The sequence below is a fragment of the Mya arenaria genome, chromosome 14 (assembly GCF_026914265.1).
Source record: "Mya arenaria isolate MELC-2E11 chromosome 14, ASM2691426v1".
NCBI classification, from domain to species: domain Eukaryota; kingdom Metazoa; phylum Mollusca; class Bivalvia; order Myida; family Myidae; genus Mya; species Mya arenaria.
In genome coordinates this window covers 60572167-60592738 of record NC_069135.1, presented here as the reverse complement: position 1 = coordinate 60592738, position 20572 = coordinate 60572167, and the positions used below count along the sequence as shown (strand labels likewise).

Below are 20572 nucleotides of genomic sequence, written 5' to 3'. Positions count from 1 at the left end.
ACCGTACTTAATATACGTATATTTTCCGTTAATCTTAAATTAAGGAATATCATTATGAGTATAAATGTAAAATATTGACGATATCTTGCGATTAATTTTTTGAAACTTATATCCTGCTTGTGCGTTAAGTTTTAAATCAGATGCGTTTGCTTTGAACTAAAGGTCACAAAAGTATATACGTATAGATAAAACTAAATCATCTTTGTAAATGACGCAAATCAAAGTTAAAACCTGAGTTTTTATAATAACCCATGGGCATTTCTTACCTCTATGTTGCTTGATATAACAGTTTTGCATTAAATTAAATACGGATATTTATTCATTGAGAGAAGCATTAAGGTTGTTATATTTATAATAGTTATTCATAAAGAAAGGAAGAAAAACGTCGAATTCCATTGAGTTTTGACAATGGATCTTGTTGAAAGGAAATTTATACGTTTTGTTTCCCTAGATTTCAGCATGAAAGATGCACACTCACAGATATACCGTTTTTACAATATATTTGCGTGAATATTTGCAAACTAATGATAAAAGATTGTTGACAAAAGATCAGATTGCAGATTTTCATATTTGCGTTCAAAAATTAATGTTTTATGCCATAAAATGTTAAAACATCCATTTTAAATATAAAAATCTGCGATCTAATTTTTTGTAGGCAGTCTTTTACAGCTGGTTTCCATGGATTTTTGCGTGAATATTTGCAAACTAATGATAAAAGATTGTTGACAAAAGATCAGATTGCAGATTTTCATATTTGCGTTCAAAAATTAATGTTTTATGCCATAAAATGTTAAAACATCCATTTTAAATATAAAAATCTGCGATCTAATTTTTTGTAGGCAGTCTTTTATAGCTGGTTTCCATGGATATTTGCGTGAATATTTGCAAACTAATGATAAAAGATTGTTGACAAAAGATCAGATTGCAGATTTTCATATTTGCGTTCAAAAATTAATGTTTTATGCCATAAAATGTTAAAACATCCATTTTAAATATAAAAATCTGCGATCTATTTTTTTGTAGGCAGTCTTTTATAGCTGGTTTCCATGGATATTTGCGTGAATATTTGCAAACTAATGATAAAAGATTGTTGACAAAAGATCAGATTGCAGATTTTCATATTTGCGTTCAAAAATTAATGTTTTATGCCATAAAATGTTAAAACATCCATTTTAAATATAAAAATCTGCGATCTAATTTTTGTAGGCAGTCTTTTATAGCTGGTTTCCATGGATTTTTGCGTGAATATTTGCAAACTAATGATAAAAGATGGTTGACAAAAGATCAGATTGCAGATTTTCATATTTGCGTTCAAAAATTAATGTTTTATGCCATAAAATGTTAAAACATCCATTTTAAATATAAAAATCTGCGATCTAATTTTTTGTAGGCAGTCTTTTATAGCTGGTTTCCATGGATTTTCATAAAAATTGGCTCGTTCCAGGACAAAAAAAGTTCAATCTGTGAGAGTGCAGCTTTAAAATAGAGACTGTTATTCTACTGTCATAAAATTCCAATGTAATTTAGAAATTAATTATTTCAAAGTTTAGACATTATTTCTACTTGCATCATACATTGCATACAATTAATAATAATGAACTAATTTAATGTTATACTTGCTTTTACTGCTATGTTTTACCATGCTCTATGCATTTTTATCTGATTATCAAGTACAACTTAAGTATTATTATCGAATGCTTCTGGGTATTTGTCGGAGGGCCCTTACTAAGAGGTCACGTGACATTGTAGGCGTACCCTTATCGCTATCAGCGTGGTGTCAGTACCATCTCATGTTTAGTACTTTTGCAATGTTTTATGTCAGCTTTGTCGCCCGATGTCTGCTGAAGAAAATTTATAAAATGTTTACTCTGACTTGGTTATTATTAAATGTCGTGTTTATTCTGTGGCGTAAAATGAATATACCGGTACCCGCGGTTAATGGACGGGTTTCGAAATGAAGTGTCTGATTAGTGTTAGAGATTTTTGCAGTTTCTGGGCCCACACAAAGCACAAGAACAAACTGTGTACCACTCTCACCAAGAGGCGAGCAGTCCCTCTCCTGAGGTGAGGTACACTGTATCCCTACCCTCAACCAGGACCGGGGTCCCTCCCAGTGCCCAGTGTCATGTTTGTGCAATTGTCGATGTTCCGCCCATTCTGATTGGTCCTCGGAAACAAGGTTACAAATATCGCACAGTAGAGGTTGGACTACGATTGTGTGAACAATTAACTGAAGACTGTCAGACTACGCAAATGCACCCCCTCACAGGTCACAAGAGTAGTCTGCCTTGAGGTGCATTGCTTTGTGTTTCTGGAGCGAAGCTGGGGGATAAAAAAGTTCAAATAGACATGTACCCAGAATATCTTTTAATGAACAGTTGCTATCTTTATTTTCTCTGTTAAAATAAGTATACCTTGTTGAAAGATTTATAAAAAATAGACGTCCGAAGTAACTTATCAGCTTCATAACGCAGATATTAAATCTGACACAGGACGTCCAGACTTTTTTTAGAATGAAATATATACTTGTAAAGAATGGAGTCTTTCTATTGTGTACACTAACAACACCAATCAGGCTGTTGTGATATCAATTTGACATATTAAAACTATTTCAATTAATAATTTGTCTAAACTTCACTATGAGGGTCACTCAGAAACTTATGTTATATGGTTAGTATTAAGCATTAACCACACATGAAATTGCTTTGTTTTAATCCAACAAAATGTGCCCCCGTACGCAGAAACATTTCTAAATTCCTTCTACCAATTGTCTTAAAGCCTTAAACCGCCGGAATTGTCTAACCTTAGTTAATGTTTGAAGGGACTCATTTATGGTTTGTGAAATACACTTTTAACATTTGTTTTTAATAAGAAATTAGGTGTGTCAAATCATCAGGAGCGGTAAAACTAAAGTACTGACAGCTGGAACCCTTCAACAAATGTTATATAAGCGCAAATAGAGCTCCCAAATAAAGCCAGATTTTCCTTTCATACTTAAATTTTACCTTTTTTGCAATTTCGGTATCAAAGAGTAAACTGATTATAGTATTAGTGTTTTCAGATGCATTACCAGGAAAATTATTTTTGGCTGCAAACACTTGAGCCAGCCCCTTTAAGGCATCTGTAAATATCAATACCTTAATTCATTGAGCTTGTTATCATCCTAAACACTTGATAAATGTTTTTTGATTGAATTGCCTTTTGCAATTGTTTATGATTATCGGAGTCACGCATGTATATTTTATAAATGATTAAGATATTTTCCTCAGTGCATAAGTGATTTGTATACACGATTATGATATTCTGAGTAGTGCATGTATATTGCCTTACTCTTATGATTATCTGATAAGTGCATGTATACTGTGTGAACGTTAATGATAATCTGAGTAGTAAATGTATACTGTATAAGCGATTTTGATAATATATTTAGTACATGTGAATTGTTTATACTCATGTAGTAATCTGAATATTGTTTGCAAATTTAGTGCTTTATCATCACTGTAAAATACTGTTGAAATGTCTACGCCTTCACAGTTCTCGGGGCATCAAAAAGATAAAAGGAAAATATTATTCTTACGACTGAAAATTGTTTATTCATCTATACTTTGTATATTGACCTTACTTAATGCAGTCGTTTCGATGTATCATACATGATTTTTTTAAATCATACTATGAATGAAAAACGAAGGTTAAACGTTGATTATGGTGTCGGTCAATGAGTTTTCAGAAAATATGAAATACATTTGCTGAAAATTGCTTTACAATGGGTTATACAGTGTATCAACAGCATAGTATTTGTGCTGGCTGAATGAAATATTCAACACGGAAGTAAAATATCATATCTCAAGTTACAGAAAATTGATTGCAAGGGATGGTTTATACGGTCCGTGTATAAACCGTCTTTTCGTTTTTCGTTTTTTTAACAATTTAAAGTAAGCAAACCACGCAATAGAGAGTTTTAATTCAACTCGATGAACAGGTTGACATTTGACTAATGCACTGTCGCCCATAAACATTGCGATGTACATTACCGTACTAGAGCATTCTAGCAGTTGATATAACATAGTTGGATCGTTAACGGTTAACATGTAAAACATTCAAGATCAAGGTGATTCACTTGAGTCTGTTTTTATCCATCACCATAAAAGCTGTATGTAAATGCATGTTAATGTATGTACAATTGAAGGTATCCGATGTAAAAAATCAATAAGCTGTTAAAGGTTTATTCCTGGTGACCAATTCTTATTATGGTATCATGTAAAAGGGTTTTACTTACTGATAACTAATATCTCAAATGAAATACCGACGATACATTACAGATAAAGCAATGGTAGTTTGGATTTTTTCGACCAATGATTAAATCCAGCGTGTTTGCAATAAGTTTATGTGTGTACAACATAATTATATACTATACTATACTATACTATACTATACTATACTATACTATACTATACTATACTATACTATACTATACTATACTATACTATACTATACTATACTATACCTATGCTATGCTTTACTCTGCTCTGCTCTGCCCTGCCCTGCCCTGCCCTGCCCTGCCCTGCCCCACCCTACCCTACCCTACCCTACCCAATCCTACCCTACCCTACCCTACCCTACCCTACCCTACCCAATCCTACCCTACCCTACCCTACCCTACCCTACCCTACCCTACCCTACCCTACCCAACCCAACACTACCCTACCCTACCCCAAATCTACCCACCCCACCCCACCCCACCCAACCCCACCCCACCACACCCCACCCCACGCCACCTACCCCACCTATGCTATGCTATGCTATGCTATGCTATGCTATGCTATGCTAGGCTAGGCTATGCTATGCTATGCTATGCTATGCTATGCTATGCTATGCTATGCTATGCTATGCTATGCTATGCTATGCTTCCATGTTTATTATCATCAATATCAGCAGCTCGTCAATACAAAGAAGAAGGCGAATTCGCGTCATAGGTAGAAATAGCGATTGACTGACGAACTTCCCTCAATTCTGCATATGTATCATGATCGTCAAAAAATCCCACTAAAATTTACTTTGTTAAAAATGGCCGCGTTAAAGGAAATGACGATTAGTGTATACTCGTTAAATAAGTATCGTGTTTTTTTTCGTTTTTTTTTTGTGTTTTTTTTTGTGCTGTGACATTTAATACTTCTTTTCGTATTAGCAACTTGTTAATTTTGCTAAAACATACATATTTTGTTCTTATTTTTCTCAATAAAGTGAATTCTGTAACTTCTGACTTCGTTTCGCTGTAGTAACCACATTTGACAGATGGCGGTAAATTTAACCGCGATCTCGACCGATACGTGTTTACACACCAAACTCGTGATACAGGTCATCAGAAAAGCGTTTTATCATAGTATCCCCTATATATCGACCGTTGTATATGTATATCGACCGTTGTTCTTATATATCGACCGTTGATCATGTACATCGACCATTGTTCATGTTTATCGACTGCGGTTCTTGTACATCGACCTTTGTTCATGTACATCGACCGTTGTTCATTTTGTATCGACCGTTGTACATGTATATCGACCGTGGTTCATGTATATTGACCATGTATATCGACCGTTGTTCCTGTGTATCGACCGTTGTTCTTATATATCGACCATTGTATATGTATTTTGACCGTTGTTCATTTATATTGACCGTTGTTCATTTACATCGACCATTGTTGATGTATATCGACTGTTGTTCATGTGTATCGACCGTTGTACATGTATATCGACTGTTGTTTATGCATATCGAACGTTGTTTATGTACATCGAGTGTTGTTCATGTGTATCGACCGTTGTACATGTTTATCGACCGTTGTACATGTTTATCGACCGTTGTACATGTATATCGACCGTTGTACATGTATATCGACCGTTGTACATGTAAATCGACCGTTGTACATGTATATAGACCGTTGTTCATGTATATCGACCGTTGTTCATAAAGTTAATCATGCTGACGTATGTGTTGTATGTTAGTGTTGATTTGTGAATATCTATAAGGCCCAGGGTCATTTCTTGAGGTTTCAGTGTATTACTGTTATAATGATTACAGACCGTGCTGTCATGCCCATCCCCTTCAATCTTTATAAAACTCGATCAGATTTTGTAAAAATAGTAGTTCAATAATATAAAAGAAGACGGATAAACACAGAAGTCCATATTTTAAAGACCCGTCTAGAAACACATGGTCCTTTCAAACACTAAACGAGAGACACACAAGGTAACAAAACACCACCACACACGTGCAACAAAACATATTATGGATTCATGTTTACTTTATGCTATTATTTGTATAGAATATAAAATAAGTCTGCGTGTCACTGAATGTTTACTTCTATAAATATCCTCATTTAAATTTTTCCAAAAACTTAAATCCATTTTCTGAAAATGAAATTTATCTTGGGTAAACAGTTGGTTACAATGTGATATCTTTTTAAAACCTTCATTGTGCAAACTGTGTTACTCATTGATGTTTATCCCCATAACGCGTAACAAGATATGGCAATACATGTATACTGCTTGTAGTTGATATTAGTTATTATTTTCTCAGGTGATCGTTTACTTTATGTATGAGGAGTTGACAAATTTCGACAGGAAATTTTTACAATTCATTGGAATTTACAATGGTTTTTAGAAATAAAGTTTGTAAAATTAACGCTAAAAACAGTGCAAGGCAGCATAGTCGATTAGTGCTGACTGGAAAAACGAAATGGCGACGGCAGATGAAACTGATGATAGTTTGTCAAACACTAGCGGATATTTTCAGTGTGAGCCATGTTCATCCGATGGACAGAGACGAAGGGTTGAGGGATTTTGCATGGAGTGCAATGAATATCTGTGTCAGTTTTGTCTGGATACACACCGGAAACTAAGCATGTCGAAGACACATCACGTTAAAAGAGGGAAAGACATACCAGAAACAAAGCAAAATAAACAAACTCCGAATCCTGCTGAAACCAATTGTCATTTCCATACTGACAAGAAAATAACTTATTTCTGTAAATCACACCAGCAGCTCTGTTGTGACCAGTGTGTGATTTTGGGGCACAAGGTTTGTACTGATGTAAAGTCTATTAGCGATCATTCTCAAGAGTTAATAGAAAGCAAAGAATTTAAGACGGCTTTCGAGAAGCTTAAGATCATACAATCCGTATACACAACGAAAATCAAGGAAGTTAGAAAGAATCTTGAAGACGTTGATTTGTATTATCATAACTCGATGGAAACGTTCAAAGCTCAAGTTGACAAAATTAAGATGGCGGATATAAATAAGTTAAAGGCTATTGTCGCTTCGTACGAATGTATTCTTCGCCAGTTGGTTGCATGGTTTGATTATATCGACACCTATACAAACAACAAACAGAGCAAGGAACTCGCCGTGCTGGTGTTGGGGACAACACAATATGTAAATGCGATCGAAGATAATGTTCAAAAGCTTTGCAAAGACGACAGTATTGTCAGATATGGCTTTGTACCAGATACAACATCACTGCTTCGTCTAATCAAGGCACCATTTCTCGTTAAGACTTTCACTGTCAAACATGAACGTGACGAACAAACATGTTTTATTGCAGACATTGCACTGTTAAAGGAAAACCTCATCCTAGTCACAGACTACAACAATTCAAGTCTGAAGATATTTAATTCTGATTCAACAAATCTTGTTTCCTACGTTAAACTGCAGTACCAGCCCTGGCAAATGTCGGTAACAGAAAAAGGTGAGATCTACGTAACACTTAGTCAATCTAAAATCCTCCATCTAAATTCACCGGCAACAGACCTTACCACATTCCGTGAGATAGACGTAGACGGCCAATGTTATGCCGTAGAATGCTTGAACAAAACCCTGAAAGTTCAGTGTACGTCTCCTGCCAAGACTATAGAAGTAGATGGAGATGGCAAACAAGTCAGAGTTATCAACAACGACTTAAGTAAGGAGATCACAGAGCAAGGAGAACAGTTTGTTTCCAATCCACGCTGGTCAACACAAGATCCTGATACGGGCTCAATGTATGTTTCATGCAACGAAAAATCATCAATTGCAGAAATAACAATTGACGGCCAAGTAAAGCTATTTGTAAAGTCAGACCAGCTGAATTCTCCTCAGGGTCTGTGCATGGACAATGATGGTTCTATCCTCGTTTGTCGCTCCAGCAAGAACGTGTCTAGGGTGAATAGGAATGGAGATATACAGAGTGTTTTACCTCAATCTCTAAACTTTAAACCTCACGCAGTTGCTCTTGATAATTCTACAAAGAGGTTGTATGTCGGAGGTGAGTCGAATGAACTCCGTGTGTTCCAAGTCTAAACTTTGAAATCATTAAATGAATACATTAAATAAAGCTATAAAAGCATTATATTGTAACTTACATTGAATATAACATTGCATATAATATATCATTGTATAAAGTACACTTGACATTATATCTAAGGGATTTGTTTGGTTGACTTTTGTACTTATTAAATAACTCGGTGAAAGGATAATTTTGTTTTGCTATATCATGCTTAGTTTTATAATTTATTTAAGCTGCATTGTGATGAAAGCTGGTAGCCTATATAATTTAGTTCGAGTCACTATTCTTGGTAGAAACCTTTTCGTGTGTCCATTTTGAGAGGCTATGCAGAAGTGCTCCTAGAGGGGATCGAACTCATAACCTCTTTGGTCAGAGGCGAGAACCTATACCACTAGACCATTCTCTTCCTAGTGGGGATCAAACCCATAACCTCTATAGTCAGAGTCCGGTACCTATACTACTTGACCAATCTCACCCTGGTGAGGATCGAGTCGACAAACACTCCAATGAGAGGCTGTCACCCATATCACTAGACCACTCGCACCCTAGTTGGGATCGACCCACGTCTTGGGAGAGACGCGGATTCATTTACACTTAACCACTCCAACCATCAACCAGCATATGACATGATTAAATTCGATATTATAAAGAAAATCATTGTTGACCAAATATAATAAACATTAATAAATGTGTACGCTGACCCTATACGCGTGTTACGCACATTACTGATGCCTTCTGATTTAGTTAAAAGAAGACGACAGAGAATAATAACAAAGTTGTTTTAAATAATTTTGATCTTTTGAAATTCGTCTTTAACCCGACATTACCCATGATGAAACTTCATTAAACAGTCTCGGGTTTATACAATTGATTATGTGACAAGTATTATTACAGGTGCAGTAAAAAACCGCCAAAGTTGACTTATTCATCATGACGATAAAAAAGTGGACCTATGCAAGTGTCTTATATATGAACCTGAATCAATGAAACGGTGACACATGCAATAAGGCATTGCACAACAGTAATTTTAAGATACAGGCGATGCTTTTGACTTTAGAAAACATGACTTATTTACTGGAAATGATTTTCATCTATACTAGGTCTTTTACGATATATCGAATATAGACGGTGAATGTTTCGCCGTGGAATGTTTTAACAATATTTATGCAAAAAGCTACAGAAACAAGCTCAGTAGCAAACCGTTTAAACATAAACCCGGTTTAGTGGCGCTGGGCAAACGCCAAAGACATAGAACAGAAAATCACAAACAAGAAACATAGAACAACACAAAACTCTTCAAACAGCACAGTGCATACATACTATCCCTAACCCAGAACCCATAAAGTTCAGTTTGCATCTCATGCCAAACAGCTGACATAGATGAAGATGGAAAACAAAAGAGAGTGGTGAACGATGACGTACGTAAGGAAACCACAAAGAAAGAGGAACAGTTTGGCACTCAACCGCTCTAATCAACACTAAATCCGACTGGTTCAATGTTTGCATGTGTATGCACAAACTTAATTATAGAAATAAAAATTAATGATAATGTTGTATTACTCGTAAGGTCAAACAAGCTGAACACTAAAGGCTCAGTCTTCGTACGTAGTTTCAAGGACGTGTTAAGGGTGAAAAGTAACGGAGACATCAATGGTGTTTTACCACAACCACTGAACATTAACCTTCGGGACCGAGGGTATCGGAAGCAGTGTAGACTTGGCAAATTACTCGTGCATCGATATTTTTAAAACATAAGTTTTCTTGTCGATATTCGCGATGTATTATCGAATTATAGGTTTCACTTGATGCTATGATGGGGCTCTTCGTCGTGGAATCAACTTCGGGTAATTAAACACCTTCCAACCCCAACAAACGACTGAGACATGCAACAGGTTCCACAAGTACAATGGGTGTGGTAACGCCACTGCTTGGATCGTCGTTGAACTCTGCAGTGGAAAGCAGAGTTGTTAAATGCAATGACTATTGACGAACAGCCTTTGAATAAACAATTTATCGGAGAAAAAGGTGCTAAATAACAAAATCGAGCATGTGCGCTTGGATACTCATGTTAACAATGCCCACCTGGTTTTTGGTAGGTTAAAGATTATGGTAGCTAGATTATAGAAATATTGACAACGAGTGAAAGGTGAGGGAGAGAAACTTTACTTTCTCCAGGATCCCAGAAACAGTTGGTGAGTATCGAATGGATAAAAACATCATAAGTAAAAATGTTGGGCTTGAAAACGAACGCTTTTACAAAGTGGAATCCCGCAGGCTCGGCCGTATTTTCACGCCCTCGCCGAATGATAGACGTGACATATTTGTCTCCCTTTTCGTTGCGGCTCAGGTTAGCAAAGTAATGAGCCATGCATATCGCCTTGCCAGAACCAGATCCCAGCTTTGGCTCTGTACATGCGCCTCCGCTCAGCCCACGTTAAGGAACGAGTGAAGCTGGCTTACCCAGCAGCCATCTTTTTAGACGGAAACCCTGTGCAAAACCTATTTCCCAATTGGAATAACATTTTGTATGGCAACAGAAACTCTGACTTTGCTAGACGAAAGGAACGTTCCTTGCAATATCGTTCGAACGACCCGGAAGCACCTCAATCACCCACGTACGGCCCACTACCACGTTCCGTGCCGAGCGGAAACTCACACACTCAAGTAGGGATTGAAGAAATGGAGTGTTATATAATATGTAGGAAAATGGAGCTCGATCCGTTAAACAGGGTATCATGAAACGGATTCACCGCAAGCTGATATCCATGAACATCTGTTGCTTGCCAATTTTATAGTAATATATAGTGATTTCTAAAGTTCGACATTTGCGTAGTGTTTTTCTTCATTCCTTCGGTCAGAAGTATATTTTTCAATGGGCGGACTTAGGATTTAGCGTTAGGAGATCTATTTAGTAGCAAAACTAAAAAAGTACGCTCACTTCCTTAATGATGCGAACAACACATGGTTTTAATGAGTAAATTGGGGCTTGTAGTATACTTAAGAATCTAAAAAGCCGTTTAGTATGATTATGTTGCTTCAAGTCCATCATTTTTATTCTGTTTCTCAGATATTGACATTAACCCACACTTGAACAATTGTAGAGGGGAACGCCGCCGTCGAATCTTGGATTCGCCCTGTTCACAATAGTGCACCTAAGCATATCTGTTGAAAGTCAATATATAGGATGTTGTGAATCGGGAAACAAGCTGTATAACAACTGATATAAATTGCTTTTTACCGTTTGATATAATAACAAACACTTAATAACTTTTGATTTTGCCAACATCAATACCGTATAAATTACTGTTGCTGCCGGGTTGGCTGGTTTAATGAAATGTTTGATTGCAAGTCATTTAGGTCACCAATAATACAGGGAAGACAACATGTGTCTTCGGCTTTGCCTCGGATAACAAAAAATGGTGTTCGTCGTAGGGAAACGGCTATTTACGTCTGTAAGAGGACACTTTTATCGAAAACTCGTACTGTATCTATTAACTTATAAACGCTCATGATAATATGACTTCTTAATGTTTATTGAAAAACTCGTACTGTATCTATTGCTTGATAACAACGTAAAACACGGAAGAAAATATCATCCCTCTATTTTTAGATAATTATAAATTCATATATTGAAAATCGCTTTTGATTGAGTGGTTTATACGCAAGGATGTTAAACAGCATTATATTTGTGAAATCGATTCGTGTACATGTCTTTATCTATGTTATATTTTATATCAACCGCGGATGGCTCAGATGATACTTTGTCAAACAAAGGTGGTGGCCTGAATTGTGAACCATGCTTAAGTGATGGACGGACACGTACTGTTGAAGGTTTTTGCATGGAGTGCGATAAATATCTGTGTCAGTCATGTCTAGATACCCACAGGATACTTCGTGTGACGAAATCACATCATGTTAAAAGAGGAGAAGACATACCAAGAAAGAAGCCAAATAAACTAACTCAATATCCCGCTGAAAGCAATTGCCATGTACACACTGACAGTTAAATAACATCTTTCTGTCAATCACACCAGCTATTATGGTGTGACCAGTGTGTGATTTTGGGACATAAAATTTGCACTGATGTAAAGTTAATCGCCGATTATTCCAAAGAATTCGTGAACAGCGAGGACTATGAAATGGCTTTTGAGAAGCTTAAGAGTCTACAATTAGCATACACAGGAAAAGGAAGAGGCAAACATGAATCTTTAGGAAATTGACCTTTATTACCACAACACAATGGGGACGTTTAAAGCTAAACAAGACAAAATCAAGACATCATATGTAAGACGTGAAAGGCCATGGTCTCTACATATGAATGTGTACTTGGTCAGCTTGGTTCCTGGTTCGAAAGAATCTATACGTATAATAACAACAAACATATATCCCAAATTCAGCCTCTGTTAAGAAACATGAAAATGCCATGAAAATGCCATGCCTGATTATAATTAACCAAATGGCTTATAATTCAAAACCACCTACCTAGTAGGAAAACAAACAACCGTTTGAATGTGACCTTGAAGTTCATCCTATTTAAGAGATATACAGTGGTTGAACGGTAAGCATCCCGGGTTTAGGTCACTGCCTATGCGCATGTAAGTTTGGTGTTCGGTCTTAATCAGGACATCTGGGTTTCCTGCGGGTTTACCGTTTTCCCAACAATACAGGACCACACTCACGTAACATGGTGCAATTACATGGTGCAATTAAAAGTGATTAATATCATGTTTTTCCTTTTTCATAGTCATTGCGAAAGGAATACGTTGCAATTAAGCTCAACTAAACTAAGAAATATACATCAATTGCTAGGACAATCTTACCAGTAATGTTTAACTTTAAAGGAAAAGTTAATGCTTCCAGATGTATAAAAAACTGAAGCTTAAACTGTTCATGGTTTTATAATATATTTTTAATTAAAGATGCACTTTTACTCCCAGATAAGATTTACCATTAGTAATATTGTTTGTATATTCCAAAAAGGATGAATAAATTTTGAAAACAATAGTTCTTATGAAGGATACAGAGTTGAATTTGAAAGAAATGAGCATAAAACACGGTATTTCTACCTCATAAAACTATAGTAAACCACAGTAAATCTTTTAGCATTCACAAATCATTTATATTTTTCGCTTTCTGTTATTAAATACACGGTTACAATCTTGTTATCTGTAATTAATATCTTCCATAAATGCTTAATTTAGTAAGTAGTTAAAGGTTCATCACTCAAAATTTATGTTTGTAATACATGAGTACGTACTGGTTTTGAATAAGAGTGTCACTTTAAACTTAGTTTTTGTATGACGTTTATAAATGCTTTTTCCATTTTTTTATGCTTCAACTGCAGAAAAACTTACAGACAGATGACGTTTAACATTGAAACAAATGACATTTTAAACACAATGAGCAATTTATGTTTGGCTAAAATGTGACATAAATTTTTGCTTCAAGAAAAAAATGATTTTAATTCTTTCAAAGACCCTATTCCCATTATGTGCACAAAGAAGTTTACACTAGTTGATAATGAAGTTGTTTGATGTTTCAGTACGGTTGTTCTGGGCTGGGGGGGGGGGGGGGGTAAAGATACAAGGACGAAGCACAGTAGTTCCGAATATACATTTGTGCCTCGATAATCATGCTACAGGTCGGATGTCTTAAGTCTTTAAATTGCTACTTTAGCGAGTGTCAGAAATAAAATTGAATTTTTATATGTATAAATCTTAATAAAATATTTTCACCCAAACTCTTTGTTTCAAAAGATCATGTCATGACCAAGAACAAAGAATTAAAAAAGAAATGTTTATGTGAATAAGATGGTTCCTTTTAAGGAAATATAGAAAATTGTAAGCTTACAAATATTTAATGTCAAGTTATTAGGAAGCAGAAGCTTGACAAACTTTTATTGTACATTTTTAGATAGCCATGCATTAGTCTAAAAAAGGGGTATTCATTGGATGTTAATTTCTTGTTCATTTTGCATGGAAATTAAAGGTATTTTTTATGTTAATATACAATCACATTTTCCCCTGGAGCTTAGAAATAAGATATTTTACTATGACATCATCGGTCATAGTTATCCTCATGCATAGAATCAATTGTATGGACTTAATAGCTTAATAATTTGAGCTTCTATCTATATCATAAATACTTATGTGCCAATTTACAGCGCTAAATACATATTATGTCGCTATATAGCTCACTCTGTGAAATCTAACTCTGATTATTTTTTTATTCCTGTATTTATACAATTTATATCCTATTAAAATTGTGGGGAAAAACACAATCATATTGTATTTTTCAGTTTCAAACGACAACAAGAATTTCATAGAGGATGCCGATGAGAAGTTCCAGCTGATGTTAATGAACTTGGAATAGAGAAATCAATCAGATGTCTCGTAGAAGTCGCTTGATTAATCACAAGACCATGGACATTTTATTGACATTATAAACCTATTGCTGATTTTTTATCAGTATGTTGATAATCCTTTCAAAAGGACTTCATTTTTTCTGTCAAGTTCTTACTATTTTTAAAAGAGTGAAAGTTTAGACATTGTCAAACCATTGGTGTTAATACTTACCATCATTGCTTTGGTAAAATGTTACCTTGGTCATATTTAAATTAAAATTCAAGGTATTGACATGAAACTTAGTACACATGATACAGAATACAACATGCAGGACTAAAAACCACGGCCCATTACTCTGGCATTAATTATTGTCAAATTTTACCCCTTGTTCAACCCTTGTTTAACTAACAAAAAAAAGGCGAGCGGTGGTATTTGCTCTACAGGACTTTTGTGTCGTTATATGATGATGGATACTTCAAGTATCTTCAATTTTGGTTGAGTATTAACTAATTTCTTTTTTTATAGTCATAGATTGGAGGTTAAAATGAATTAAAATGGAAGCTCCTTTATTCTATTTTTTAATACAGTGCATGTATATAATAATTAAAATCTGGAGGTGTTTTTTTGAGGTTATTCTAAAGGGTTACATGATGCAAGATACCAGATACATAATCTTTATTTAAATAAGGGTTGATGATAACAAAATTCATTAGCTCAATGAGCTAATTTTCAGAAATGATATATTTAACAAATGCTAAGTTGATTTTCAAGTACATTCATACTAGAAAGACATAAAGTTCTGAGTGATATGGATAACACAATATAGTTTTGTTCAATTAAATTTTTATTTATACCAGTTTTGTTGCAATGGAAACATGGTACATATTCTGATTCTAACCTTATGATGATATTAAAGCTGCACTCTCACAGATTGACCGTTTTAACTTTTTTAAATTCTTTTCTTTGAATAAAATTTGCACTTATGTCTAAAAAGCACAGATATTAAATTATTGACAAAAGATCATCTCGCAGTTTTTTACAATAATTAAGTTTATGGCAAAAAGTGTTTAAGAAATATCAGTTTTTCGGTACTTTTCCAAAACAATGAAATGTGTGTTCTTTTTTGAGTTGTCTTATATGACTGAATTGAAGTCATTGATACAAAAATCAGCGGATTCTGAGTCTAAAACTAAATGAAATTTCAAAACTGTCAATCTGTGCAGCTTTATAACTAATTCTATGATATGCACATCTATAGTCCTATATAGACAACTGTTATTTGATTATAAAACACACATGTATTGTTATTGTCATTGATCTTATTGATTGTAAGTAATAAGTGGACATAATTATGAATGCAAACAAAATCAAAATAAAACAAAACAGTTATGAAGATCATGTTATATGTCTTCACTTCTGTAGAAATAGTTGTACGTAACCATGATCAGTGCTCGCCCTTGAGTTAGTTAACAAAGCGACGCCTTAACGGCCGAGTACCATAGCCTTGCATGTAATATTTTGCTTCCAAAGGAAATTTAATACTACATGAACTTGTTGATGTTTATATAACGAATAATCAGACATGGACTTGTTTTCAAAAAAAACCCATTTCATTGAAATAAATTTATACAGGTTTTATAAATATTTTGTAAAAAAGTGGCCACTTCGGCGATTTCATTTGGTTTTTGCCAACATTTGCGATTTCTATCTGCCTTCTAAATGCACAGGAAAAATATACTTTGAATGATGAGCGTATATACCTCCCCCTTTAAAAGGCTTTTAAATTTCTATTTTGCATCGTGTAAGAAGACAGTACAATATCATGTCATGACTAAAAGCATGTAGCATCTAGAGTACAATGTATGTACAGAGTTTTCCTTGTTGTTGACACATAGTGATAAAAATGACTTGGATGTCATAGCAAAACTTCAATAAAGGGTATTAGGTGCCTCTTCATGTTCATTATCTGTACACTTGATATGTGAGTGTGTTAACCGACTTATGATGTTTGTTCGCTTAATCTCAATCGCCTGAGCACAAAGTTCGTCTTCCTTTGTTCATGTATATCGACCGTTATCAGTTGCAGTTCTGCATCATGTGGCTTGAAAACACTAGCAGTCACACTTTGAACCCTATCTTTATGTTTCAAAAATGTACTTGGCCAAAAAGTCATATTATCTGTCTTGTTGAAAACAAACATTTTGGACAGTTATGTCAGGTTATAAAAACCCTTCTATCACTCTAGGACCAACTGATAAAGTTAGACATTTTGATACATGTGTGGTATGTCAGTGCCGCTTTGTTTGATTTATGTTAGGTCTTGCTCAATGTCTTTGAACAGGTTCTTTTCTTGAGGTTTTAGTTTATAAATAATAATGTACTAATAATTACATACCGTGCTGTCATGTCCCCCTTCTATCTTTATAAAATTAAGGTCATAGAAATAGAACAGGAACAAACACAATTTTAAGTCTATATTTTAAACAAAGACCCGTCTAGAGACACATGGTCCTTACAAACATTTAAAGTGGGGCACACAAGGTCACAAAACAAAAGCACACATGTCCAACAAAACATATTATGGATTAATGTTTTAATTTATGCTATTATTTGTATAGAATGTAAAAATAGATCAGCGTGTCACTGAATGTTAACTACTATACATAACCTCAATTTTTACAAAAATTAAAATCCATTTTCTGAAAATGAACTTCAATTGGGTCAACAGTTGTTTATTATGTGATATCTATTTAAGACCTTCATAGTACACATTGATATTTAGCGTAACAAGATATTGGAGTAAATACTGCTTGTATTTGATATCAGTTATAATTTCTTAGATGATCGTTTCGTTTATGGAAGCTTGTACAAAAACATTGCAGTTTATAATGGTAATAAGAATGAAAGTTAACGTTTACAGGAAGAAATAGAGCAAGTCAGGATTGTCGATTAGGGCTGAAAGGGAAAACAAAATGGTGACGGCGGGTGGCTCAAAAGATATTATGTCAAACACCAGCTGCGAATTTCATTGTGATCCATGTATATCCGATGGGCAGAAACGAGGTGTTGAGGGTTTTTGCATGGAGTGCAATGAATATCTCTGTCAGTTATGTCTGGATGCACACCGGAAACTACGCATCTCGAAAACACATCATGTGAAAAGAGGAGAAGAGATACCAAAAACAAAGCCAACTGGACAAGCTCAGTATCCCGCTGAAAACAATTGCCATCTACATACTAACAACACGATGACATATTTCTGTAAAACACACAAGCAATTATGTTGTGACCAGTGTGTGGTTCTGGGGCATAAAGTATGCACTAGTGTTAAGTCAATTGGCGATTTTTCCCAAGAGTTCGTGGACAGCAAAGACTATGAAACGGCTTTCGATAAGCTTGAGAGTTTACAATCAGCATACACTGCGAAAATGAAGGAGGCAAAAAGGAATCTTGAGCAGATTGACTTTTATTACCACAACGCAATGGGGACGTTTAAAGCTGAACTTGACAAAATAAAGATGGCAGACATAAGGACGTTACAGGCTGTGGTCTCTACATATGAGTGTGTTCTTAGTCAGCTTGGTTCCTGGTTTCGAAGTATCGACACGTATAAAAACAACAAACAAGATATGGAACTTGCAATCCTTGTGTTTGGGTCAAGAAGAGATGTAGATGCGATCGAAGACAATGTTCAAAAGCTATGTAACGAAGTCAATATTGTCAGATATGGCTTTGTACCAGATAAAACTTCACTGCTTCGTCTCGTCAAGGCATCATTTCTTGTTCAGACGATTACTGTAAAGGTTGAAAGTGACGAACACACATGTTTACTCGCAGACATCGCATTATTAAGAGTAAACCTAATCTTAGTAACGGACTACAACAATTCAAGTCTGAAATTATTCAATACTAGCACCTCTACTCTTGTTGCGAACGTCAACTTGCAGTACAGACCATGGCATATGTCAGTTACAGAGCACGGTGACGCATACGTGACACTTCACAGTCAACCTAAAATACTCCACCTGAAGTCACCCGCAACAGACCTCGCTAACTTCCGGGAGATAAACGTAGACGGTGATTGTTACGCCGTATAATGTTTCAACAAAACCCTGAAAGTTCAGTGTTTGAATCCTGCTAAAATTATTGAAGTAGATAAAGATGGAAAACAAATCAGGGTTATCAACAATGACTTAAGTAATGAAACCAACGAGAATGGAGAACAATTTGTCATCAATCCACACTGTTCAACACAAGATCCGGCAACTGGTTCGATGTACGTATCATGTGATAGCACACATTCAATAACAGAAATCAAAAGTGACGGCGATGTTAAGTTACTTGTGAAGTCAGACCTGCTGAATAGTCCAGAGGGCCTGTGCATGGATATTGATGGTTCCATCCTCGTATGTAGCTACAGTAGCAAGGATGTGTTTAGAGTGAAGACGAATGGAGACATCCAGAGTGTTTTGCCACACCCTCTTGACTTTCTACCTAAGGCAGTTGCTCTTGATATACGTACAAAGAGGTTGTTTGTCGCTGGAGTTTCAGATAAACTGAATGTGTTTCAAATCTAAATTTTGCTAATCATGATAAAATAAGGTTTGTCTCCGTGTGATCTTAATGTGATAGAGTCGTTTTTTAAGCAAAGCCCACAATAGTGTGTTTTCATATGATGAAAGGCTTAACAGATATACTAATTTGTAGGCTAATATATTTGTTTGCATAAGAGGGTTTGGTAATACTCTTCAGAACCTAACTACCTAGCAGAGAGCCTTTGAGGTTGATGTTCATATACAGCTCTTATTTCAGTTGATCAAATATGAAAAACACATGTACCTGTTTAATTTATCCCTGTTATGATGACACATTTAGAAAATATTGTGTAAATTTTAGGGATGCAAACAAATGGCAAACTTGATATTTGAATATTTGGTGATTCTTTCGATCGAATATTCGATTACCGAAATACATATTTTAAAAGATATAGTAAACCTCTATCATCATTCGCTTAAGTTATAGCCGGGGTATTTTTATCCCTTATTTTGTTGTAGCCAGTACGCGCGGTGGACCCTGATTTTCCTCAAATGTGTTTTAGAAATTCTCGATTTTCATTAAGAAATAAGCAATCTTTATAAGCAATCAAACAACAATATCGAATAATGTCAACTCCCCTGCTCTTATATTTGTTAACGATGTGAAATTAGATGGATTCCTAGTCAAATAGCGTTTTGCACAAATGGAGGGTCTTTCCGTAGGACGTTCAGCCTCGTTCTGAGATTGACCTCTAAATTGACCAAATAACTATGAAAAGTTCAAACAACTCGAGAACTAGTTAAATAATAAAACGGAAATATATGTGGATTTGACTCATCTATTGTACAACAATTGAGGAAATATATCCTAAAACCCGATACTATACATTTACATTTCAAAGCACGAACATTATATCGAAATATGGAAAACAGTTTAAAGCACACATATGTAACAACATTATTGTAGCATATGGCATCAATATCATCACGGCGATTTGAGCTATGTTGCTAAGCTTAATTTGCCGCCAAGACAACACATTGGTGTTAAAGCCGATTACTAGCCGATTTCTTGCCAGTAATTTTAAAAGTAGGGGGACTTCTTATAGTACCCAACAATAAGTCCCTGAATGACATATGACACGTGTTTAGTGTATTGTCATTACATTCACACCTCTGGCATTAGGGGTCAATCGTTGAAAAACAAGAAAAAAACAAACACCAACAGTGTTGCAGGCAAAATGATCATTATACTCTTTATTGAATTTTTATTTCGAATATTCGAATACCGATTTTGACATTCGAATACCAAACGTTTGATCGAATATTCGAATATTCGTTTGCATCCCTAGTAAATTTATGTTAATTTTTCATACGAT

The 20572-nt window shown here is 35.2% G+C and overlaps 1 protein-coding gene across 1 annotated transcript; it reads left to right on the top strand.

Moving 5' to 3' along the window:
- The first annotated feature begins 6485 nt into the window (after positions 1-6485).
- Positions 6486-8507, top strand: LOC128216924 (uncharacterized). Its single transcript, XM_052923637.1, has one exon. It carries the CDS (start codon positions 6733-6735, stop codon positions 8329-8331), a length of 1599 nt encoding a protein of 532 aa, XP_052779597.1. The 5' UTR covers positions 6486-6732; the 3' UTR covers positions 8332-8507.
- Positions 8508-20572: the final 12065 nt, after the last annotated feature.